The 25,851-nt window shown below is 40.8% G+C and overlaps 1 protein-coding gene across 1 annotated transcript in view; it reads right to left on the bottom strand.

The window, feature by feature from the left end:
* Window positions 1-4,614: 4,614 nt before the first annotated feature.
* Window positions 4,615-25,851, bottom strand: part of itga1 (integrin, alpha 1) — a 44,952-nt gene continuing 23,715 nt past the window's right edge. The window contains exons 11-25 of the mRNA XM_079659438.1: window positions 23,723-23,898; window positions 23,072-23,223; window positions 17,416-17,526; window positions 14,418-14,494; window positions 13,066-13,192; window positions 12,196-12,273; window positions 12,029-12,105; window positions 11,074-11,163; window positions 10,435-10,537; window positions 8,984-9,100; window positions 8,693-8,791; window positions 8,479-8,580; window positions 6,764-6,853; window positions 6,468-6,581; window positions 4,615-5,732 (exon numbers count right to left, since the gene is read on the bottom strand). Of these exons, the coding sequence (XP_079515564.1) occupies window positions 5,676-5,732; window positions 6,468-6,581; window positions 6,764-6,853; window positions 8,479-8,580; window positions 8,693-8,791; window positions 8,984-9,100; window positions 10,435-10,537; window positions 11,074-11,163; window positions 12,029-12,105; window positions 12,196-12,273; window positions 13,066-13,192; window positions 14,418-14,494; window positions 17,416-17,526; window positions 23,072-23,223; window positions 23,723-23,898 (1,570 nt within the window). The 3' untranslated portion in view covers window positions 4,615-5,675. The remainder of the gene's footprint in view (window positions 5,733-6,467; window positions 6,582-6,763; window positions 6,854-8,478; window positions 8,581-8,692; window positions 8,792-8,983; window positions 9,101-10,434; window positions 10,538-11,073; window positions 11,164-12,028; window positions 12,106-12,195; window positions 12,274-13,065; window positions 13,193-14,417; window positions 14,495-17,415; window positions 17,527-23,071; window positions 23,224-23,722; window positions 23,899-25,851) is intronic.

Below are 25,851 nucleotides of genomic sequence, written 5' to 3'. Positions count from 1 at the left end.
AATGGACCAATCTGCACAATGACTACTTTTACTGTCGCTACTTTTACTCTATTTTGATGATGAGTAGCACTTGAAATGTTTGGCTCTATGAAACCTGATGATTCTTCAAGGTTGTATCTTCCTGGTCGAATGTACTTATTGTAGGTCGCTTTGGGTAAAAGCGTCAGCTAAATGCAATGTAATGAGAATACTTTTCTACTTTTACTTGATTAGGCCTACCATTTTGAATGTAGGACTTTTACTGTAACAGAGTATTCCTACACTCTGGTACTTCTACTTTTACTCAAGTACAAGACCTGAGTACTTCTACTTTTACTCAAACACAATATCTGAGTACTCGCCTCCAGTAATCAGAATCAGGATTCCTTTAATCATCCCACAAAAGGGTCATTTTCGTTTTTATGTGCAATATACAGCATAGCCTATATATAAATAAATGGTAACTAAAGGTATTACATAAATGTAGTGGAGTAAGAGTACACGATTTACCTCTGAATTGTAGTGAAGTAGAAGTACAAAGTAGCAGAAATTTGAGATGTGCATGTAAAGTACAATAAACCTCAAAAGTGTACAGTACTTGAGTAAATGTACTTATTTGCGCTTTTAGTAACCACTTCCTCAGAGGTGGGAGAAGTAATTAGACTTTATACTTGAGTAAAAGTAGAAGTACTCCGATCTTGTACTTGAGTAAAAGTAGAAGTACTCAGATCTTGTACTTGAGTAAAAGTAGAAGTACTCAGATCTTGTACTTAGTAAAAGTAGAAGTACCAGAGTGTAGGAATACTCTGTTTCAGTAAAAGTCCTGCATTCAAAATGTTCCTCAAGTAAAAGTAGAAAAGTATTCTCATCAAAATATAGTGAAAGTAGAGACAGTAAAAGTAGTCATTGTGCAGATTGGTCCATTTCAGAATAATAGATATGATATGTTTTATAATGATTGATCATGAAAGTGTTCTCAAAGCTGGTAAAGGTGCAGCTAGTTTGAATGACTTTGTATACTGCAGGGTAGCTGGTGGATTTACTCCAGGTGGAACTAAAGTCTGATTTAACACTTGATTAGATTTCACACCATTCATTCAGATCTGTGAAGTAAAAGAATAAATGTACTTAGTTACTTCCCACCTCTGCGATTCGCATGTTTTGTCACCTTTGTGTTTTTATATTTGCACTGTTTCTGAAGCTGCAGTGTATTTCTCAAAACGTGTTGCAGCTTTAAATACAGACTATAATATATTTGTCATTACAACCTCGGAACAAAAAAGCAGACTGACTGAGTGCTTCTTCGTAAAAAGTATTTTTATTTTTGTACATAAGTTTCAGTTCATGTCTGTGCTGATGAGGACAGTCTGACGAACCAGTGCATTACAATGAAGACTTCACAGCAGTGTAGAAGTTTGGGGTGGAGCACGACTCTCACTTTGGGAAATACAAGAGAGACTCCACCCTCGTGCATAAGCCTGATACAAAAGTCACACAATCTGTACATACAATTCATTACATGTGCTTCAACAGTGGAGAGCGAGAGGAAGATTTCAGTATCAAAAAGCGGCCTCTTCTTTCCGTCCTCCCTCAGATTTACTGTACGACAGTTAGGGGGGAAACAGTAAAGAAGAAGGAGGCAGTCTCCCCAACATACAATATAATGTCTTTGTGTAGCTGTGCAACTTCTGGAAACAAAAAGAAGACAGAAAACCTGAAAGAATAACTCTGTGAGATACTGCGTACCACATATATATTGGGGGGACATTGACCCCAAATGTTTTGTGTACTTGTTCAACAAACCAAACACCAGGGAATCCCAATGGTGAGGCATGTTCTATATTTGACAACATTTACCTTCCTCTTTGCAAATTAAACATACGCTACAGTCGTATCTCACCTCGACAGTCATTCACAAAGGCTTTCACTCGAATAAAACCAAAGTAGTGGACACAAACCCTCATCTTCAGTACAGAATATTTATACTTTCTCATCAAAACATAACAATATTTACATATTTGCATCAGATTTGAAAGTGTGAGATAGGCCAGATCATTTCCTTAAAATGTCAAATGTTATTCTTTTAGCACCTGAGCAAAATAATCTTCTCTGACCACATTTAATTTTTTTAAATTACATTAATTAATGCAAACAACATTATGTACATTTTTAAAGCTTTACATTTTTGGAGCATTTTCTTGTATTTACAGTACAATCAAAGGTTGGGATTTTGAGTAACGTCTGTGACGGAAAAGAGTCGGGAGGAAATTTGTGATTTTTATAATAGAGTGGTGCAGTGACGCGTCCTAAAACCCGGAAGTGAGTCAGCATTTACCACTTCCTGTTCCCTCGTCTCAGAGCCAATGGGATTTCTCCACAGGATTTTGGAAAATAGCTGGAAATAAGGTCTGTGTTTGAGACACATTTAAGAGACGGATCACGTTTTGTTCTACGACATTAAATCCATCAGCAGTGACCCCACTGGTGATTTCTGAAGAGTTGACGTGTCTGAAAAACGATGGTTGTTACCAAGTGGCTGAATAGGACTACACAAGTCGTGGAGGTCGTTGTACGTCCTTACACCGAACACGTAAACACTCCTCTAAGTTAGTTTCTGTTCTGCTTGAAAGCAAGTGCCTGCCTCCTGCAAACTGTTCAAACAAACGCTTCAACTCGTACCATTTAGAATCTGTATGATTGAATATTGATCTTAAGTTGGCGTGACGTTGAAGCAGAGACCCTGCTGTAGTTCGTTTATAGCATCACGTTAGCATTTTGCTTATGGCGATTAGATTTACGATTACGATATCCAACTGAACAAAACGTGATCCGTCTCTTAAATGTGTCTCAACCACAGACCTTATTTCAAGCTATTTTCCAAAAATCCTATGGAGAAATTGCATTGCGTTTTTGTCGAGGGAACCGGAGGGAGAGGGTTATGGCTAGAAAGGATCCGTCTAGTGTAAATATGACGTCACGTTCTCGTTGTAATCGGAGTGGCTCGGAAACACATCTGCAGCAGTAACATGATGCAACATACACATTAATGCAGCAGCAATATTAATAGAGAAACATTAGACATAATAGTAAAACACTGCAAGGGAACATTTTATTGTACCAGGAGCTATCTTGGGACTTTTACTGCAACAACGTTGACTTGCCTGTGAATACAAAATAAACCATAGTGTTGGTGATCTTCAGTGTTGTCATTCTTCTTTGAACACCAGCAAGACCGCTTTTCAACAATCACACTCCCTGTCATTGACATAATTAATAGATAGTTTAGCTTCTCACCATCATTTGCTGTGGCCAACTGATGTTAACAATCGTAACTGAAAGGCTGCCTGCCAAACGTAAACATTCAACCACGTGACATTCAGCCAAACTCTCGCGAGAGTTTTACACAAGACGGATCCTTTCTAGCCATAACCGAGGGAGAGGGAACCCGTGCGCAGCTTACTTCCGGGTTTTAGGACGCGTCACTGCACCACTCTGTAGGTTAACTAGTATAAAAAATAAAAGCATACAGTCTGCAGCTTTGCTTGAAATAAATCTTGTGTCAAAGTCAGTGTTTTTAGCCAGACTTATGCAAAGGATGTGCCGTGTTATATTGTTAAAATTCAGCAATAATACCAAACAATAACAAAATGCTATAATGTAAAGGTACAGTGTTTTAAAAAAAGTACGGTAGCCCCAAGAGGAAATAAAAAAAAAAAAGATGAATGAAAAAGACATTGATCCAGATGTATTCTTAATTGTTTTTCTTCGTTGTTTACGAATATATAATACGTTTGTATGTAAAAATAGGGTTTTTTCAGGATAACTATTTTACATTTGCCGTATGTTTAGATAATAATATTACATTTAAACTAATACGGAAGAACAAATAATGCTTGTTGGGTTGGTGCCTCTTGTGGACAGAATGAATATTACAACAACAATCAATGAGAAATATGAAAGAATACAAAATATCCTTCAAAATGGTATTATGAAAATGTTCCTACGTCAAAAACACAATAGAAAATAAAACATGGAAATTAATATCCGGATTTTTTTTTTGCACTTGCTTTTTTGTTCTGTGTTTATGACTTAAAACACGTTAACAGAATTTTTATTATCCTGAATTGAAAGTTAAAACCTTTAACTAAGGTCGGGAAAAACGTTTAAAATATGTGTTTCTTTTCTTGCATTTACCTTAGGCGCTTTCACACCGGAGTACTTTTACCCGTACTTTTCCTGTTTAGTTCTGTTAGTGCCTGGAATTTTGCGTTCACACCAAAAAGAAAACTTAGTTCAGAGAACTTTTACTCCCATTGTTAGTGCCTGCTAGAGAGGTGGGACTATCCTGGGAGAAAAAAGTAGAATTTTTTTATTGGCTGGGCGAATTGCAAACCACGCCCCGTAAACATTTGCTGGCATTAGCTTAATTAGCATTAGCATTAGCCCCACGCACCAACGCAGAGAGACTAACTTATGGCAACACAACAAAAAAATATGGGAGATGAGGAGGTGTCGGTGTTCTGGCGATTTACTCGGAAGGCTTCAGTAGAAGCTGCTGGGAGTCCCAGCAGCTTCTACTGAAGCCAGTCCCCAACTCCGGGGACTTCCGGCAGCTTCTACTGAAGCCTTCCGAGTAAATCGCCAGAACGCCGACACCTCCTCATCTCCACCGCCCCCATTTTTTTTTTGTGTTGCCATAAGTTAGTCTCTCTCCGTTGGTGCGCGAAGCTTCTACTGAAGCCAGTCCCTAACTCCGGGGACTTCCGGCCGGGGACTTCGGGTGGCAGTATACGCCATGAAGTTGTTCGCGGCCTGCCAGTAAACCCAAAGCAGAAGAAGAAGAAGTGACGTCAGCGGCTTCATTTGCCTAATCCTCCCTCAGGGACTTATTCCAGTGTGAACGCGATCTGCACTTAGTTCCATGGGGGAACTAAGTACGGCAAGATACTTGGTGTGAAAGCGGCTCTTGTGTTTAGAGTTAGTGCCTCTTGTGGCTAAAATGTATATTACAACAACAAACAATACAACATATTTTTAAAGTATTCCTACATCATAAACACAAGAGAAAAAATACCTAGAAAAAGGGTAAATTTGGATCACCATTTTTTTTTACTTCCATCTCAGTGCTTCCGTATTTGTATTGCTAATAAAGCACATTCGCTTAGTTTGAACTGCTTCAATACGTGTTAAGTTCACATGTTATATAAAAGCTAACAGACCTTTGGACGTTGATGCTGTAATGATAAAGAAAGAAAGTGAGGTCGTAACATTTGATTTCCACACAGAAATACCTGAGTACTTTTTTTCCTCTGAAGCCGGAGAGCAGCTAGCTCTTAGGTAAAACAGCTGTATGTAACACAGATATTCACTTCTTTGCCAACAGATTCCTGCTGAGTCATGGCTTCGTCCTCCTCTTTTTTGGTTCCTTTTTGACTTGATGTGATATTGAAAGCAAGCAAGAAGCTGATCTAGAGCAAATAGTATTCGCAAATACAATTTAAAGAAGCCCTCTCTGTGTGTGAACCTGAAGCATCACCGGGAAGTATTTGCAGATATTATTTGACCCAGGCTTGTTTGTTTTTTCCAGGTCGTCATGATGTCGTAGCTCCGAGGTGTGTGTGTGGGTCCTTTGGCTTTTCCTCCGTCTGTCCGACTGCCTGTTTTAAAATCTGCTGACACAGAGCTGCTGGGTGTCCTCAGTCCATCATGTCCTCCTTCGAGTAGTCTCTGGATTTTCTCTTGAAGAAGCCCATCTAAAAGGAGCAGAAAACTCAGTTAGAAAACGACCGACAAAGTCTACGGGAATGCAATAGTTCAGAATCTTGGAAGTTTGTTTATTCCCTTTATTGATAAGGTCAACAAAAACATCAGGATTACTGTGAAATATGAAGATACAGTTGAAGAAGCAGCTGCTTAGTGAAGCATAACGACTGTGTTGAAACACTTAATAAATCTGCATTCAAACACATCAAAGCTCCCTAATGAATGCATTACATCTCCTTCATTTAACCCAGGGGTCTGCAACCTTTTTGATTTGAAGTGCCATTAAAAAAAAAAAGGATTATCAGCGTGTCGACGATCGTGAATTATCAACGGGGGGGGAGGAGTTTGACGCTCGTGAACTGTCAACAGGAGGGCGGGGGAGCCTCGCTGATACTCGTAATAAACCATCAGTGTTTGACATCAAAGCTCCAACTCCCCTCGTGTCTCTCCATGGCTACAGAAGTTTCCCTTACAGCTTACAAAACAGGACATCTGAGTGCCTCATGTTGACTTTGGGAAACACTGAATGTCATTTTTTAATACCTATCATCGATCAATTACGAAATGTAATTAAAGAAAGATTAATTGACTACGAAAGCAGTTGTTAGTTGCAGCCCTAAAGCCAGGGTAGGTGTTTATGCTAAGCTAGGCTAACGGTGTCCTGCTGCTCATAGCTTCATATTTAACATACGGACACAAAAGCTCAGACTCAGGGTCTGTTTTACCTTCCATAGAGCGAAGATGACGAGTGCTAAGATGAGCAGTCCTATGAGGATGCTGATGATGATGATCCAGATGGGGATTCCTCCTGAAGACTCCTTAGAAACCTGGATCTTTGTCTGATGACACACACACACACACACACACACACACACACACACACACACACACACACACACACACACACACACACACACACACACACACACACACACACACACACACACACACCATGTAAATATATTTAAACTTCCGACACACGGATGTTTACAGCGAAAACAGATAAATAAAAATGCCTTACACTCCTGGTGCTGTCGCTCAGTTCGAACAGGTCTGTGTTTGTGATCTTCAGCGTGGCGTTCACTAGCATGTACAGACTGGTGAACTCCCCCTGTGAAATACATCTCACTTTAACATTTGGTTTGTTGATTATCAATCAGTTCGATCAATCTGCTTCACTGTTCTTCACTTTGAGCAATTCAACAAGAGAGACGAGACAATACGTTCTTAGAGGACAATAACATGTCTCAAAAACTGGTATAAAGATATTTTTAAATGTTAAATCTTGAATATAACTTCATTTCTAACCATGACTACGAAATAAACATTGTTTTTTTTTTTTACAGTTTAAACCCCTTAAATGCCAGTTTGTTTACATAATGTCACTGTTAAAGTGGGAAAAACACCAATATTGGATACTTTCTGTTTGTTAAAGTCTTGGAGGATGGTTTTCCCCACAGTCTAGGATATGTCGATAACTTCTGTAGCGACTAACAACATTGATTTTGATGTATTTCTTAGTTTTTTGTGCAGGAAACCAGGGAAAATAGCATGTTTTTGTCCCAAAAGGCACATGAGAAAAGGTCTTAATCTGGTTCAAAATGGTAAAAAGTTATATTTTGAAGCATCTCGATGTTAAGCCAGATATAATGTCAAGTATAAGTTTAATTTGTTATGGCCATGGGATCAAAATGAGGTTTCTATAATGACATTTAAGGTCTTAGCTACACAGTCTTATGATCTATGAGTCTGGGGCTTTCTATTTTGTTGCGTTTTATATGAGGGTTTTCAGTCTGTGGCTATTAGTATGGTTTTATTGTCTCGTGCTTTTAAGGCCCAGATACACCGGCCCGAAATCGGCATTAAATGGGAGTAGGGCCGAACATGAGCGTGGGCACGCCCTATTCGGATTGGTGTGCGCCGCACCGTCGGGTCTTTTCTGCCGACCTGACGCCTTTTCTTGCCGATTCATGGCGTCGGGAACACCACCGGAAGTCGGACAAAGTGATAACACTGATTGGCTGTTCAGCTAGCGAATCAGTGCACGAGAAGCGTTAACGGAAGTGAGGGAGGTAAACAAATGATTTAAAATGGAAGATGGAACACACACGGACGGCTATTTCACCTATTCGGTTTATAGAGCTCCTGTTCGTTCATGTTTTCAATGGAAGAGAGTGAAAATGGAAAGAAAAACGCTATTTGTTGTTTGTTTATATCACGTAGTCTGTTCTTCTTCTCTGTCTTCCGGTTGTTCCGGTTGTTGCCTCTTTTGAATGATGAATACACACTACCGCCGCTTGCTGGTAAGGAGAGTTATTGCCACTCACGCATGCGCAGTTCATACGTGCTCGGCTCGGATTTGCGGTGTGTTCCAGTGCGCGAAGTCGGCAAGTACGCAGGAGAGTCCGGCGACGCAACAGTCGGTGTCGGCGTCGGCGACTTCTCAGGTGACTGGCCGGTGTATCTGGGCCTTTACAGTAGTTTCTTGTTGTCTTATCGTTTTAGTCTAAATGTATTTATCCTGCTTTTTATATATGTATTGATGTACAGCACTTTGGTCAACTCTGTTGTTTTTGAATGTGCTGTATAAATAAAGTTGGATTGGATTGGATGATAGGAGGTAAGGTTCAACTTCTACAATTGAACGAAACCTCCCACACTTGCCAAATGATATGCGATATGATTTAACACAGAGTGACGCCTTAAATTTCCAGCAGTGATGCCTGAGAGTCTCACCGTGATGAAGGTGGGCTTCCAGACTCTGAAGGTGACGTTGACCTGGCTGGAGGTGTTCTCAGGGAGCGAACATCTGAAGGACGCACACTGGTTCTCACATCTCTGCAGAGGAAACAGGAAGGGTGGAGCTCAGGGAAAAACATATTCACCGGTGAAGCTGAAATTAACTAAACACTCATTAAAAAATCAACCCACAGAGAGTCAGGTCACTCACCAGCAGGAAGACGCTCAGAGTTTCCTTCTTTGGATTCGGGTAAACTACTTCAGGGTCAATTCTCTGAGGGTTGATCCACCGAGTTACGTCACATTCAACCTGCAGAGAGACGGACATTAAGGTGTCTCTTCAGATACAAGTGTGTGTGTGTGTGTGTGTGTGTGTGTGTGTGTGTGTGTGTGTGTGTGTGTGTGTGTGTGTGTGTGTGTGTGTGTGTGTGTGTGTGTGTGTGTGTGTGTGTGTGTGTGTGTGTGTGTGTGTGTGTGTGTGTGTGTGTGTGTGTGGGTGTACCTTGGCGCTGGAAGTGACGTTTGTGAGGTACAGGAGGTTGTTCTGCAGAGGCGAGTGATGAGGATAAACCACATAGAGGTCCAGAGGAGGAGTAACCATGTCACCTGACTTCTCCACCTGAACGGGGGGGGGGGGGGAAGCAGATGTTATTAATTCAACTAATTAATAATTCAACTGTGTTTTAATATCAGAGGTGGGAAGTAGTGGAGTACAAATACTACGTTACTGTACTTAAGTACATTTTTCTGGTATCAGTACTTTACATTTTGAACTCAAATACCTGTACTTTCTACTTCTTACATGTTGAACTCAAATACCTGTACTTTCTACTTCTCACATGTTGAACTCAAATACCTGTACTTTCTACTTCTCACATGTTGAACTCAAATACCTGTACTTTCTACTTCTCACATGTTGAACTCAAATACCTGTACTTTCTACTTCTCACATGTTGAACACAAATACCTGTACTTTCTACTTCTTACATGTTGAACTCAAATACCTGTACTTTCTACTTCTCACATGTTGAACTCAAATACCTGTACTTTCTACTTCTTACATGTTGAACTCAAATACCTGTACTTTCTACTTCTTACATGTTGAACTCAAATACCTGAACTTTCTACTTCTCACATGTTGAACTCAAATACCTGTACTTTCTACTTCTTACATGTTGAACTCAAATACCTGTACTTTCTACTTCTTACATGTTGAACACAAATACCTGTACTTTCTACTTCTTACATTTTGAATTCAAATACCTGTACTTTCTACTTCTTACATTTTGAACTCAAATACCTGTACTTTCTACTTCTCACATGTTGAACTCAAATACCTGTACTTTCTACTTCTTACATGTTGAACTCAAATACCTGTACTTTCTACTTCTTACATGTTGAACACAAATACCTGTACTTTCTACTTCTTACATGTTGAACCCAAATACCTGTACTTTCTACTTCTTACATGTTGAACACAAATACCTGTACTTTCTACTTCTCTCATTTTCCAAACAGGCTGGTTCCTTTAGTCTGAATGTGTGTTTGGTGGCGTGATCATTATTCTTTAGAGTCATTGCGTGCCTATTGATTTGAACACGATCCGTGTATCCATCATTTCCTGGTCTTCTCTAAAGAAGAGGGACCAATGAAAACGTTGTCATGTTGCCGTTGGTCACCATGGAAACATTCATTAGCTAACAATGACATTATTGTTCTATTAATATAAAGGGAGGTCAGGTACTCTTTAAAACAGCTGCTAGTTATGGGTACTTTTTACTGAAGTACATTTCAAAGCCTCTTTACTTTGACTTGAGTAAAGAAGTTTAGTCAGTACTTCTACTTTCACCAGAGTATTTTTAAACACGAGTATCTGTACTTCTACTTGAGGAAAGGATGTGTGTACTTTTGCCATCTCTGTTAATAACCGAACACATGGATGCGATGTGTTACCGTGTAGCTGATGATGACCTCCTCTCCGATCATCTTTGTTTCGTTGAACGAACTCGCAAACGTCTCACCGTCTTTCACCACCACGTGTTCATCCATAGGACGCCTGTAAACAAAAAGACATATATTGGATTTATGAATTTAATTTAATCAAAGTATCATGAAACCAGAAGTCTCGTTACCAATTATTACAAATAGAGCACACTTATTCCGCTCCATGTATGGTGTTTTAAATAATTTTTAAAATAATAACAAGGATAATAATTATAACAGTAATGATATAATACAAATACAAATAATAATAAAAGCGAGATATTCAATTATTTATGATTTGACATATTAATTGTATTTATTTACATTTTTGTAATTTCATAACTGTTTTTGATGAACTATAAGCTACAGTAACTCTGTTTTCTTGTTCCTTGACTGTATATATTAATATTAAATTACTGACTTTAAAAAAAAGACATCACCTTTAAAAATTAGTCACTTAATTGGAAGTTTTTGACTTTTTTTCGCACATTTTATTGACCGAACAGTTAGTTAATCTAGAAAATAATTGGCAGGTGAATCAATAGATGAGAGTATTTCAGTTGTTAGTTGCAGCATTGATGAAGAGGAGGAGGAAGAGGAGCCACTCACACAGTGAAGATGATTCCAGCTTGGTACTTTACGGGGATGGAGATCTGCACCGAGTTATCGTGCAGCGTCGACTCCAGCTCCTCACTGTCACTGTGGGGAGAAGAGGGTGTAATCAATAAATATAATAATAAATAAATATAATAATAAATAAATATAATAATCAATAAATATAATACTAAATAAATATAATAATCAATACATATAATAATGAATACATATAATAATAAATAAATACAATAATAAATAAATATAATACTAAATAAATATAATAATCAATACATATAATAATAAATAAATATAATAATCAATAAATATAATAATAAATAAATACAATAATAAATACATATAATACTAAATAAATATAATAATCAATACATATAATAATAAATACATATAATAATAAATAAATATAATACTAAATAAATATAATAATCAATAAATAGTATAATCAATAAATATAATAATCAATACATATAATAATAAATAAATATAATAATCAATAAATAAAATAATTAATAAATAAAATAATAAATAAATATAATAATAAATAAATAAATATAATAATCAATAAATACAATAATACATTAATATAATAATAAATATAATAATACAAATAATAATAATAAATACATATAATAATAAATACATATAATAATAAATAAATAGTATAATAAATAAATATAATGTTAAATAAATAGTGTAAGAAATCAATAGAATAATAAAGTGTAATAAATCAATAGAATAATAAATAAATACTAAAATAAATATAAATTTATATAACTAGTTTCATGTTAAAGAAGAAAAAAGCTTTTGAATTTAAGGCACATAATTAAGCATTTTTTTTATTTTGTTTTTCTATTTATAATTAATGTAAAAGCATGAGTTTGTATTTTGAACATAGTATATTTAATTCAATTCAGTGAAATAAAGAAAAAGTCAAACATCTAAAAAATACCTCGTGGCCGTCACGTTGATCTGAATCACGTCCTGGATGTGTTTGGGATTCACTTCAAATCTCACTTTGAAGTCTTCCTGTGGATATCAGAACATAACACATATTATTAGCAGCACTAAAGACGACAACACCTCATTTAATACAGAGTTAATGCGACTGAAACTGACCTCTACGTTGCTTCCTAAGAAAGGGTATCCAACCGCACACTCCACCTTCGTGTGATTCAGCGTGCACGCTTTCTCCGGCTGGGAATAACACACAATGAAACACACATCGTCACACACATGGTTAGTTTACCCATAAGGACCCACCGTGACACAGGTGTCACATGACATTTAAATGTTCTGGAAAGTTCCTTATACAGATTTATCCTGGTTTTTATCTCATGAAGTCCCTGAGTGACACACCCTGAACACTCTGATGGGTCATGGGCCAGGTCATGTGACTTTGTGTTGCCATAACGACATGTCCAAGATGTCCATGGGCAAGGCTAACACAAGTGACAGAACTAGCTACATGTTTTGTTTGTTGCTAAAGGGAAAATTCAAGCCATTTAATAATTAAAATGCCAACATAACATGTCCTTTATTACATTGAACCTGTTGTGGAAACATTTCTTGATCAAATTGATATGAAACAAATCAGATAAATGCTCACATCGGGACATTAACCTTAAACTTTCACAGTAGACCCGGAGTGACACATGCACAATTAGAAATATGATTATGATCTGCTCAGTTAATTTAGCTGATTCAATTACATTTAGTTAATATATTCTTTATTCTTCAATTCAAAGAAAGTTCAAACTAATTTAAACCAAAAAATCATCCTCATTAATTAAAGGTCCCATGTCATACGTTACCATTAAAGCCATATATGTCACTTTTCCGATATTTGACACTAGGGGGGGTTACTTGTCATAAATTTGTTCTAGGTGGTCTATTTAGTATAAATTATGTTCCCCTTAATTTTCCCAAAAGTAGAAATGGGTCCGGGTTCTTATGGGTTAAGATGCTGCAGACAGAAGATGGTCTCACCTCCACTTTAACGTAGTTGATGTTTGGGGAGAAGCTGAGGATGACTTTAGTGTTGTACGCGTTGTCCTTGCTGTTCCTCACGTTGATGTTCACGTCGATCTTGTCTTTGTTGGTTCTGATCATCATCCTGCAGGATTATTAAAAATGTGAGTATTTGTGGGTGTAATGCACGCGTCAATCCACCAGGAGGCAGTCATGCACAGGAAGCTGCTAATAATCAGCGTTGGCAAAAGTACACACATCCTTTCCTCAAGTAGAAGTACAGATACTCGTGTTTAAAAATACTCTGGTGAAAGTAGAAGTACTGACTAAACTTGTAAGAAGTAGAGAGTACAGGTATTTGTGTTCAACATGTAAGAAGTAGAAAGTACAGGTATTTGTGTTCAACATGTAAGAAGTAGAAAGTACAGGTATTTGAGTTCAACATGTAAGAAGTAGAAAGTACAGTTATTTGTGTTCAACATGTAAGAAGTAGAAAGTACAGGTATTTGAGTTCAACATGTAAGAAGTAGAAAGTTCAGGTATTTGAGTTCAACATGTAAGAAGTAGAAAGTTCAGGTATTTGTGTTCAACATGTAAGAAGTAGAAAGTACAGTTATTTGTGTTCAACATGTAAGAAGTAGAAAGTACAGGTATTTGAGTTCAACATGTAAGAAGTAGAAAGTACAGGTATTTGTGTTCAACATGTAAGAAGTAGAAAGTACAGGTATTTGTGTTCAACATGTAAGAAGTAGAAAGTTCAGGTATTTGTGTTCAACATGTGAGAAGTAGAAAGTACAGGTATTTGTGTTCAACATGTAAGAAGTAGAAAGTACAGGTATTTGAGTTCAACATGTAAGAAGTAGAAAGTACAGGTATTTGTGTTCAACATGTAAGAAGTAGAAAGTACAGGTATTTGAGTTCAACATGTAAGAAGTAGAAAGTTCAGGTATTTGTGTTCAACATGTAAGAAGTAGAAAGTTCAGGTATTTGTGTTCAACATGTGAGAAGTAGAAAGTACAGGTATTTGTGTTCAACATGTAAGAAGTAGAAAGTACAGGTATTTGTGTTCAACATGTGAGAAGTAGAAAGTACAGGTATTTGTGTTCAACATGTAAGAAGTAGAAAGTACAGGTATTTGTGTTCAACATGTGAGAAGTAGAAAGTACAGGTATTTGTGTTCAACATGTAAGAAGTAGAAATTAAAAATAAGTAGTGGAGTAAAGTACTGATACCAGAAAAATGTACTTAAGTACAGTAACAAAGTATTTGTACTCCAATACTTCCCACATCTGGTAATGAAGTACATATCGTTAAGTATTTGTATGCAACTTTATACAAGTATTGTTTTAAGACAGATTAATTCCACTTACTTATTGACACTAGGCACTGCTTTGAGAGAGAGATCAGCGATGCACTTCTCATCACTTCCACAGTCCACCAGGGGAATCTACAAGAGAGAGACATTGAAATGCATCACTAGGGATATTTTTGCAATTTAAAGAAGTAAAGAAATGGATCCTTTAAGTCCACCTCCATTTGAAGATGCATTTTGATCATTGCTAAGGGAATAGTTTGGTGTATTCCAATGTAATGAGGGATGTTTATATTATCTTTTGACATCATTTAGCCTATATTCCCACGGGTTTCTAAGTGTCCAAACTGCAGCAGAAATACACAAAGCAGTCGATGTGTACTATATTTCCTACTGTGGTTTAATTTCCATCGTATTTTTCATCAATAATGAAATTCTATCCCGGTTTTTATGCATATTTTATGTTTATTTCCCCTTATTGTAATGCATTTGTTGTGGAAAGGTTTCTATAAAAACAAGCTTTATTATTATTAATCTTCAGGAGCTCCTCTGCAGAAGTGAGCAGATGAACTAGGGGGAAAGTCAGCTGTGTATTTGTTTGTGTCTCAGATGACCCTCATTTCCTCTCAGGGTGTCACAGTCACATTTGTTCCCAAAACGCCAACCCTGCAAAGATCAACAGTGTCTGTTCTCCCAAGAAAAGGACAGGAGAGATTGTGTGTGTGTGTGTGTGTGTGTGTGTGTGTGTGTGTGTGTGTCACTTCTCTTCCCTTCAATAACAATAACAGGAGGCTTGTGTAAGAGCATTGCTGCTATCTGACACCGAGGATGTGTCGAGGCTCATAAACACATCACACATGCTGCTGTTGCTTCTGCATGTCACACACACACACACACACACACACACACACACACACACACACACACACACACACACACACACACACACACACACACACACACACACACACACACACACACACACACACACACACACACACACACACACACACACACACACACACACACACACACACACACACACACACACACACACACAGTAACAAGAGCATTAATAGCAACGGTCGCAGCCGTCAATATCAACGTTTTTCTTTACGGCTTTGTATCTAAAATGAATAAATTATGCATAAAAATGTAACGATAAATGTCCACAGAGAGGGAGGGGATCTCAACAGATGCATCGGAGCGTTATTATTTTATTTATGAATTAAGTGAAGCATGGTAAAAGGATCTTGATAACTTCTGGTGTCTCTATGGTGTTTGGAGTTAGCGCCTACACCTGTTGGCAATTTGAAAAAGTTGAGAGGCCCTGTTCTGCTTTTTGGATGGTGTTCCCCTTCCTGTAGTGTGCTTTTAAAGTTGGTTTTGTGCATGTAAATGGTCTGCAGAGGCTAAAATCCCAAAGTTTCGTAACATAGTGACATCACTGTAACACTCGCACTCCTATTGGCTAAGACAACCCATTACACGTGTTTGTTGCAATGGCACAACAAAGCCAAACGAACATATTTAAAAAGCGAAAACGTTTTGTTGAATTTGTTCATTTGCAAATGTAATTATATTCTTGGTCTGTACTTTAAACTGTTTTTATTTTTTAGCATTATTATGTAATCTGCCATATGTCTAATGTTGGGGAATCTTCGGTTGTGTTTGTGTAATGTGATGAATATAAAAAAATCAATGAATACATAAAAAATAATGCATGGTTGCATTCGCTGGTATCCTCCAAAGATATGAGGGAATCCCCTTTGCATTTTCTGTACGTGCTGAAGCCGAATTCCCACGTCAGATTCCCCCTCTTTATCTGGATACACGTCACTCATTGGAAGCATTATCTGGAGAGCCTCTTGTTAGGACAGATATTCATGTAGGAGTGTGGGAATTCAGAAAACTGACCGAAGGACAGCAGTCAGCTGTTCTCATGTTAATGAAGTGTAACAGCAGCGAGCCACAGTTGGATTATGGAGACAGATGGAGGAAGTGTAAGATATTTATTTATGAAACACAGCAAATTTGGAAGTGAGACGGCAGAGAAATGTATTTTTTTGTATATTTATATGCGAACCGTCAGGGCCTTCAAGGTGTTCAGAGAATACCCTGGAACACTCAGATTAAACAAACAAAAAATCAATTTAATTATATAAATAAAATGAATAAATGAGAATGGTATCTGTGTTGTTGATCTGTAATATCACAATGTTACGTTGATGTGTTTGTCCTTCTCGGACCATGCACTACGCATTTCAGTGGTTTTGTGTTAGAAAAGAAAGCAACCAATCAGATCTTGTTCTGGGTCTCTGGGTAGAATATCCTTCAACCAAGGTATTCTACATCCTTGATAGAAAGCCCTGGCCGTTGCACTGAATGAGAGCGTACGTTTGGACTGACAGTTTGATCAACCAATCATATATTGATTTGTAGCCAATGGGCGTGTTCTTTCAGAGTCTCCATCGGCTCCAGGGTATTCAGAAGGCCCGCTAGTTAACTGGCTCGAGATAGAGGATTTAAACGTAGAAAGGGCAACAGGTGAAGATTAAGTTGTTGCGGAATTGTTGTGAGTAACATTTTCAAGACGACAACTCAGTGAAAAGACGGACATTATAACGCCGGGGGGGGGGGGGGGGTGTCGGCAGAAGGTCCAGTTGTGATAGACACGGTTCGCCACTGATATTTGATAGGGACAAATCTAATGCTAATTCTAATTTAGACTTTTTGGAGTTGCTTTTGTTGGTTTGCCTATGACTGAATTGTTATTGTTATCCAACCAAACCCGTTATTGAGCAGATTGAACTATAGGTATTGAACTATTGAAGTGCACAACAGTAGAGCAGTCCTGACAGTCAGCTGTTCTCATGTTAACGAAGTGTAACAGTTGGGAGCCATTGTTTGATTATGGAGACAGATGGAGGAAGTGTAAGACGAGCATCAGAGGCTTCCTGTCTGCGGCTCTAAATCTTCTGCTCACTGTTACTTGGCAGTTCATCCCCAAAGTGCTGAGAGGAGACTCTTACTGGTGAGATTAAAAAGTGTCTTACTGTCTTGTTGATGGATCGAGGGAGGTTTTCATCCAGGACGGGGCCTTGGTCTTCATCTGAGAGGCCAAACTCCAGAGACACCATGAGAGGATCTCTGAAGTCCAGACGGGCCTGTAGGAGGAAGAGGAGGAGGAAGAGGAGGAGGAGGAGGAGGAGGAAGAGGAGGAGAAGGAGGAGAGTCAGTAAAGAATGATTAATGACCCTCCTCACACATGGTCCTCCCACACAGGGGCTTTTCACTAGAATCCTACTCAGGACTACAGTACTGTATGTGGGTGTTTACATAAAAGCATCATCGCCATGAATTTCCTGTTAGCTGCACCCAATTCACCAGAACATGCATCAAGAACCCCCCCACTGGACTCTAACACCCCACACTCAGACACTCACATCCAGCACCAGACACTATCTTGTTACGCTGCTATGGACAGTCTTGCACTAATGTACATTTCCCAAAGATATTGAAGTCAATCAATCAATGTTTATTTACATAGCCCAATATCACACATGTTACATTTGTCTCAGTGGACTTCACAGTGTGTACAGAATATCAGTATGACAATACGACACCCTCTGTCCTTAGACCCTCTGTCCTTAGACCCTCTGTCCTTAGACCCTCACATCGTTCAAGGAAACACTTCCAGAGAAAACCCACAGTTTAAAGGGGAACATAGGAGTAACCTCAGGGAGAGCAACAGAGGAGGAATCCCTCTCCCAGGACGGACAGACGGGCAATAGATGCCGTGTGTAAATTGAAAAGAGAATACATTTGCAACATAGGTAGACCAAATGTTTGGAAATGCATGTGTGTATAATAACAAGATGAATCCACGAGGATATCCATCCAGGACTTATGATCCAGGACCACAGCAACAGGCACAGCCACGACTCCGGATCCCGGCGTATATAGACACTAGTGTGACTGTTATTTTGTATATATTGATTGTTGTGCTTTTATGTATGTCTTAATGTGTGCATGTGTATAAATGTGTCTGTTGATTGTGTATATAGGTATATACACATTTTTATATATATTCGTTTTTGTATTCGGGATTGTTGGAAACGGTATTTCGATCTCTCTGTCTGGTCACACAAACGAAAAAAGATTGACAATAAAGTTGCCTTTGACTAAAGAGTCCGTAGAGTTGATGCTGAGCTGACGTCCCGTTGGGAAGACATAGTGCAGATGGAAGTAAATACTGTGTTATAGTAATAGACTTTTTAGTAATTTGCATATTGCATGTATGTTTTGCTTCCATGGAATTCATGTGGTGTTGCAACACAGTCTCACGGCATTTCGTGTTATAGTCACGAAATGTAATCTATTGATTCGTGTTCACCAACACCATTTAAACGCAATGTAAATAATAACAAATAAGAAGGAAAAAAAGATTTTAAAAATACTGATTTCAATATTTTGAGGCTCTGAGCCCCATTTATTTTCCACACGGACGGCAAAAAAACTCTGGCGTTATACAATTTAAAATAAAAGGGATAGGCTTAGGGTGAGATATTGAGTACGAACATGTTTTTATGAACCACACAGCTTCTGCTATTCCAAGACCCGACCGGACAGAAAGACGTGGTGCAGGCACGAAACATGCTACCAATAGAAATACATTGCTTTAAAATCGTTCTTTGTGACACGAAAAAAATGGGGAAATCGTGTTGGTGAACACGAATCAATAGATTAAATTAACTTCGTGACTAAAACACGAAATGCCGTGAGACTGGGTTGGGTATTACGGTTGTAGTCCAAAAATATTTATTAGCATTCACCGTGATAATAAGTCTGGTAAAGCAGTGTTTTAGTGGTTTTATGAAAAGTACTGGTGAACTCTGGGACAAAATATTCTTTGTAGCGTCCGTATATGTCCTCCATCTTACAACTAAACACACAAAATCGCGAGAACAACTTCCCAAATTGGGAAATTAGACGATCCCAGGAGCATGTGGAGGCAGCGTAATGTTTCCCTCGTTAAACATGTAAGTACGAGCAAATAAGTCCAAAGAATATGTGAATGTCTGAGTTGTAATCCTAAATTATGTCTGTACGGCTCATCCTCTTGGGACCATGCATGTCTGCACGCTCGTTCATAACAATCAAATATTCAAATGGCTGCTAAGATATTTCAGTTTGGAATAAAGAGGTAAACGAACATTGCATTCCCTAAAGCTGCTGGTATGGATTCAATCAACCAGAATAACTGGAACAACCTGCCGAGTGGGGGCTTCAGGGTCTGACACATGAAGAGAGATCTTAAGGAGCTGCTTCACATGGCATGTAGTGCACACAAGCCAAACGCTGATCACATTAACGACTGGAGGCATCACTAAATGAGCTTTAAACCCTTCTTCTGGACATGGGTTCATCTGTGATTAATCTGCAGTTGTTCAGATCTGTTCGCATTTGGGTCTGATCCATCTCGGTCAGACATGTCGTGATGCTTTCTGTGTCCGGGACAAATCGTAGACTTCTCCGTACTGGAAGTTATTGAGAGTGTGTGCACACGGAGAACAGAGCAGGTATTCATCACGGAGCCATGACACAGCAACAACAGCTGTCTCCACTGATTAGTTCCTCTTCCTCGCGCCCCAGGAAGCTAATCAGAGGAATCCATCGCGGCTTGAATGAGAAACTGTGTGTTCTGTCACGATGCTGGAGAGTTCATTCAGAAGGTGCTGCAGTACGAAAGTGTGATGAAGAGTCTCTCATGTGCTCGTTAAGCCCCTCTCTTTTCTTTGGTCTCCTCATTCTACGGGTGCGAAATGCGTACGGCCTAAAAAGAAGCAAATATAAAAACACAAACGTTCCCAAACACCTGCGATGAAAATACATCTCCAGCAACTTCAGGAAACATGCGCAGCGTTTACTAAAAGCTGCAGAAACCAAACGCTGCAAATACAAAACGCTGCAAGATGCTCAAAACACATCGGAGACCAGGGGACACTAAAGAGTGACGCACACAGCTGGGAGACCAGGGGACACTAAAGACTGATGCACACAGCTGGGAGACCAGGGGACACTAAAGAGTGACGCACACAGCTGGGAGACCAGGGGACACTAAAAAGTGATGCACACAACTGGGAGACCAGGGGACACTAAAGAGTGACGCACACAGCTGGGAGACCAGGGGACACTAAAGAGTGACGCACACAGCTGGGAGACCAGGGGACACTAAAGAGTGATGCACACAGCTGGGAGACCAGGGGACACTAAAGAGTGACGCACACAGCTGGGAGACCAGGGGACACTAAAGAGTGACGCACACAGCTGGGAGACCAGGGGACACTAAAGAGTGACGCACACAGCTGGGAGACCAGGGGACACTAAAGAGTGACGCACACAGCAGGGAGACCAAGGGACACTAAAGAGTGACGCACACAGCTGGGAGACCAGGGGACACTAAAAAGTGACGCACACAGCTGGGAGACCAGAGGACACTAAAGAGTGACGCACACAGCTGGGAGACCAGGGGACACTAAAGAGTGATGCACACAGCTGGGAGACCAGGGGACACTAAAGAGTGACGCACACAGCTGGGAGACCAGGGGACACTAAAGAGTGACGCACACAGCTGGGAGACCAGGGGACACTAAAGAGTGACGCACACAGCTGGGAGACCAGGGGACACTAAAGAGTGACGCACACAGCAGGGAGACCAAGGGACACTAAAGACTGACACACACAGCTGGGAGACCAGGGGACACTAAACAGTGACGCACACAGCAGGGAGACCAGGGGACACTAAAAAGTGACGCACACAGCTTGGAGACCAGGGGACACTAAAAAGTGACGCACACAGCTGGGAGACCAGGGGACACTAAACAGTGACGCACACAGCAGGGAGACCAGGGGACACTAAAAAGTGACGCACACAGCTGGGAGACCAGGGGACACTAAAAAGTGACGCACACAGCTTGGAGACCAGGGGACACTAAAAAGTGACGCACACAGCAGGGAGACCAGGGGACACTAAAGAGTGACGCACACAGCTGGGAGACCAGGGGACACTAAAAAGTGACGCACACAGCTGGGAGACCAGGGGACACTAAAGAGTGACGCACACAGCTGGGAGACCAGGGGACACTGAAAAGTGACGCACACAGCAGGGAGACCAGGGGACACTAAAAAGTGACGCACACAGCTGAGACCAGGGGACACTAAAGAGTGACGCACACAGCAGGGAGACCAGGGGACACTAAAGAGTGGCGCACACAGCTGGGAGACCAGGGGACACTAAAGAGTGACGCACACAGCTGAGACCAGGGGACACTAAAAAGTGACGCACACAGCTGGGAGACCAGGGGACACTAAACAGCGACGCACACAGCTGGGAGACCAGGGGACACTAAAAAGTGACGCACACAGCTGGGAGACCAGGAGATACTAAAGAGTGACACACACAGCTGGGAGACTAGGGGACACTAAAGAGTGGCGCACACAGCTGGGAGACCAGGGGACACTAAAGAGTGACACACACAGCTGAGACCAGGGGACACTAAAGAGTGATGCACATAGCTGGGAGACCAGGGGACACTAAAGAGTGACGCACACAGCTGGGAGACCAGGGGATACTAAAGAGTGACGCACACAGCTGGGAGACCAGGGGACGCACACAGCTGGGAGACCAGGGGACACTAAAGAGTGACGCACACAGCTGGAGACCAGGGGACACTAAAATGTGACGCACACAGCTGGGAGACCAGGGGACACTGAAAAGTGACGCACACAGCAGGGAGACCAGGGGACACTAAAGAGTGACGCACACAGCAGGGAGACCAGGGGACACTAAAAAGTGACGCACACAGCTGAGACCAGGGGACACTAAAGAGTGACACACACAGCTGGGAGACCAGGGGACACTAAAGAGTGACGCACACAGCTGGGAGACCAGGGGACACTAAACAGTGATGCACACAGCTGGGAGACCAGGGGACACTAAAAAGTGACGCACACAGCTGGGAGACCAGGGGACACTAAAAAGTGACGCACACAGCTGGGAGACCAGGGGACACTAAAAAGTGACGCACACAGCTGGGAGACCAGGGGACACTAAAGAGTGACGCACACAGCTGGGAGACCAGGGGACACTAAAGAGTGACGCATACAGCTTGGAGACCAGGGGACACTAAAGAGTGACGCACACAGCTTGGAGACCAGGGGACACTAAAAAGCGACGCACACAGTTTCCTGTTGTGTTTTGAGCTTCTTGCAGCGTTTTGAATTTGCAGCTTTTAGTAAACGCTGCGCATGCTTCCTCAAGCCGGTGGAGATGTTTCTTAATCTGAATGCATTTTGGAACATTTGTGTTTTCATATATTCACGGTGTCTTTAAACCGCAGCTGTGTTTGGGCTGCCGTAACTCTTTTGCACCTGTTAGCCACCGTATCTCTAAAAGAATCCAATTGCCTGCAGATCATTCATCACTCAGAGCTGTTCCGCGGCCCGCTTTGATCCGGTCTGTTTCATGTTTCCTGCTCTGTCTCCTTTCTCGCTCAGAAACACCTTCTACACCTCCAGCCTACAAATGCACTTCCATGGATGCACGTCACAGAACTTGTCGTCATTAAGTTGATTTAATTGCCGTGTCTCGTGGACACGGTGCTAAAAGTAACCACCTGTGTATAAATCTTAAAAGATCAGAGCACTTGCCGACATCATGAAGGTCTCTTGAGCACATTTTCTCTCCCTGTGGCTGATATTGAACGTCCTGGCGACTCTGCGGTCGTTCTTTTCGTCCGAGCCGATGAACGACGCCCTCGCTTTCGCACGCAAAGCATCCAGAGTCAGAGTGTAGCGGATACCTGCAGGGTAAAAAAAAAAAAAGGAACATTTATTTCTGAAACACAGCTAATTTGAACGTGAGGAGGCAGAGGCATGTATTTGTTTGTATGTTTGATCGGGACAAATCTAATGCTAATTCTAATTTAGACTTTTTGGAGTTACTTTTGTTGGTGTGCCTATGAAGTGAACTGAATGAAGTTGTTACCCAACTAAACCCTTTTTTGAGCAGATTGAACTATAGATATTGAACTACTGAACTGCACACATTTCACACACACTGATATTATATGTTATTTTTCCCTTAATGAATACACAGGATGAAAATTGAAATGGATGTTTGATTTATTTGTGATGGTTGTGATATTTCACTTATGTGTATGGTTTGCCTGAACTATTTCTGTTAACTATTTTTGATTGTTTTTCGTCAGACTTGACTTTGACTTGCACCCCCCAATTAAGAGCAAATATGTAAAATCCACTAAAACATCCGTAGTAGCTTAAACTAGACGAAGGGCTCACCTGCAGCTGGGTGTTCGGCCTGCTGGTCAGATTTGATGCTGTAGACGAAACACACCTCCGTCTTCACACACACAGATTTACGTCCTCCGTGCTCACACTGATGCTGAGCCTGCTGCAGGTTAATCTTAACGGGGTCGAAGGTCATGTTGCCTCGGAGCTCTGCAACGTCTCTGGACCTGGAGAGAGAAAACAGACGTGCAAAAGTCCATAAAACTGTCTGTGCAACGTGTGCAATAAACCTGTAACGTCTGATATATAAGACACCTTGTATGGCAATTCTACTATGCAATCATAATCACTTTTATGTGCAATAAAACATATTTTTATTATATCTCAAAACATTAATATGTTCACTCATTCTCAGCCATGGATGAGTACTTATTTTTCTTTATTTTAATAACTAAATGTGCTATTTTTTAGCTAAAAGCTGCATAAACCAAACGCTGCAAGAAGCTCAAAACACATCTGGGAGACCAGGGGACGATAAAGAGTGACGCACACAGCTGGGAGACCAGGGGACACTAAAGAGTGACGCACACAGCTGGGAGACCAGGGGACACACACTCAGCTGGGAGACCAGGGGACACTAAAGAGTGAAACACACAGCTGGGAGACCAGGGGACACTAAAGAGTGACGCACACAGCTGGGAGACCAGGGGACACTAAAGAGTGACGCACACAGCTGGGAGACCAGGGGACACTAAAGAGTGACGCACACAGCTGGGAGACCAGGGGACACTAAAGAGTGACACACACAGCAGGGAGACTAGGGGACACTAAAGAGTGGCGCACACAGCTGGAAGACCAGGGGACACTAAAGAGTGACGCACACAGCTGGAAGACCAGGGGACACTAAAGAGTGACGCACACAGCTGGGAGACCAGGGGACACTAAAGAGTGGCGCACACAGCTGGAAGACCAGGGGACACTAAAGAGTGACGCACACAGCTGGCAGACCAGGGGATACGCACTCAGCTGGGAGACCAGGGGACACTAAAGAGTGATGCACACAGCTGGGAGAGCAGGGACACTAAAGAGTGACGCACACAGCTGGGAGACCTGGGGACACTAAAGATTGAAACACACAGCTGGGAGACCAGGGGACACTAAAGAGTGACGCACACAGCTGGGAGACCAGGGGACCCTAAAGAGTGACACACACAGCAGGGAGACTAGGGGACACTAAAGAGTGACGCACACAGCTGGGAGACCAGGGGACACTAAAGAGTGACGCACACAGCAGGGAGACTAGGGGACACTAAAGAGTGACGCACACAGCTGGGAGAACAGGGGACACTAAAAAGTGACGCACACAATAATTTTGTATGCATGCTTCTGAGGTAACATGAAGCTGTCTTTGTCCCCTCTGTGGGACTCTGATTCTCTACGTCCTCGAATGAAGGAACAAGAAACGGATGCAGCTTGATTGTAAAACTTGGCTTCTCCATCCAACCGTTAAAGCTTTTCTAAAACGCAGCCAGCAGCTCGGGGGAAAACCTCCGCCTGCTGCCAGATCCTTTTTAAACTCTGAGCCTCTTGGGAGACGGGAGTTTTCACACAGCTCAGCTCCGACACTGTGGGAGAGGAGCGTCTTCCTGGGAAGTTCAATCCTGGAGTGGGAGGACTGTGAGGGCTTGAGGTCATTAGGAAGTTGTTGGTCTCCAGCGGGACGCACACAGCTGTCTAAACCCGCGTAAAACAATGCAGCGCCGACATATTCTGTATTATAAACAGAGGTGGGAAGTAGTGGAGTACAAATACTTCGTTACTGAACTCAAGTACATGTTTCTGGTGTCAGTACTTTACTCCACTACTTATTCTTCTGATGACTTTTTACATTTTGAACCCAAATACCTGTACTTTCTACTTCTTACATGTTGAACCCAAATACCTGTACTTTCTACTTCTTACATGTTGAACTCAAATACCTGTACTTTCTACTTCTTACACGTTGAACACAAATACCTGTACTTTCTACTTCTTACATGTTGAACACAAATACCTGTACTTTCTACTTCTTACATGTTGAACACAAATACCTGTACTTTCTACTTCTTACACGTTGAACACAAATACCTGTACTTTCTACTTCTTACACGTTGAACACAAATACCTGTACTTTCTACTTC

This window comes from Notothenia rossii (genome assembly GCF_949606895.1).
Source record: "Notothenia rossii genome assembly, chromosome: 11".
Taxonomy (NCBI): domain Eukaryota; kingdom Metazoa; phylum Chordata; class Actinopteri; order Perciformes; family Nototheniidae; genus Notothenia; species Notothenia rossii.
Note: the sequence above shows the minus strand (reverse complement) of the source record. Positions and strands in the feature narration are given on the sequence as shown.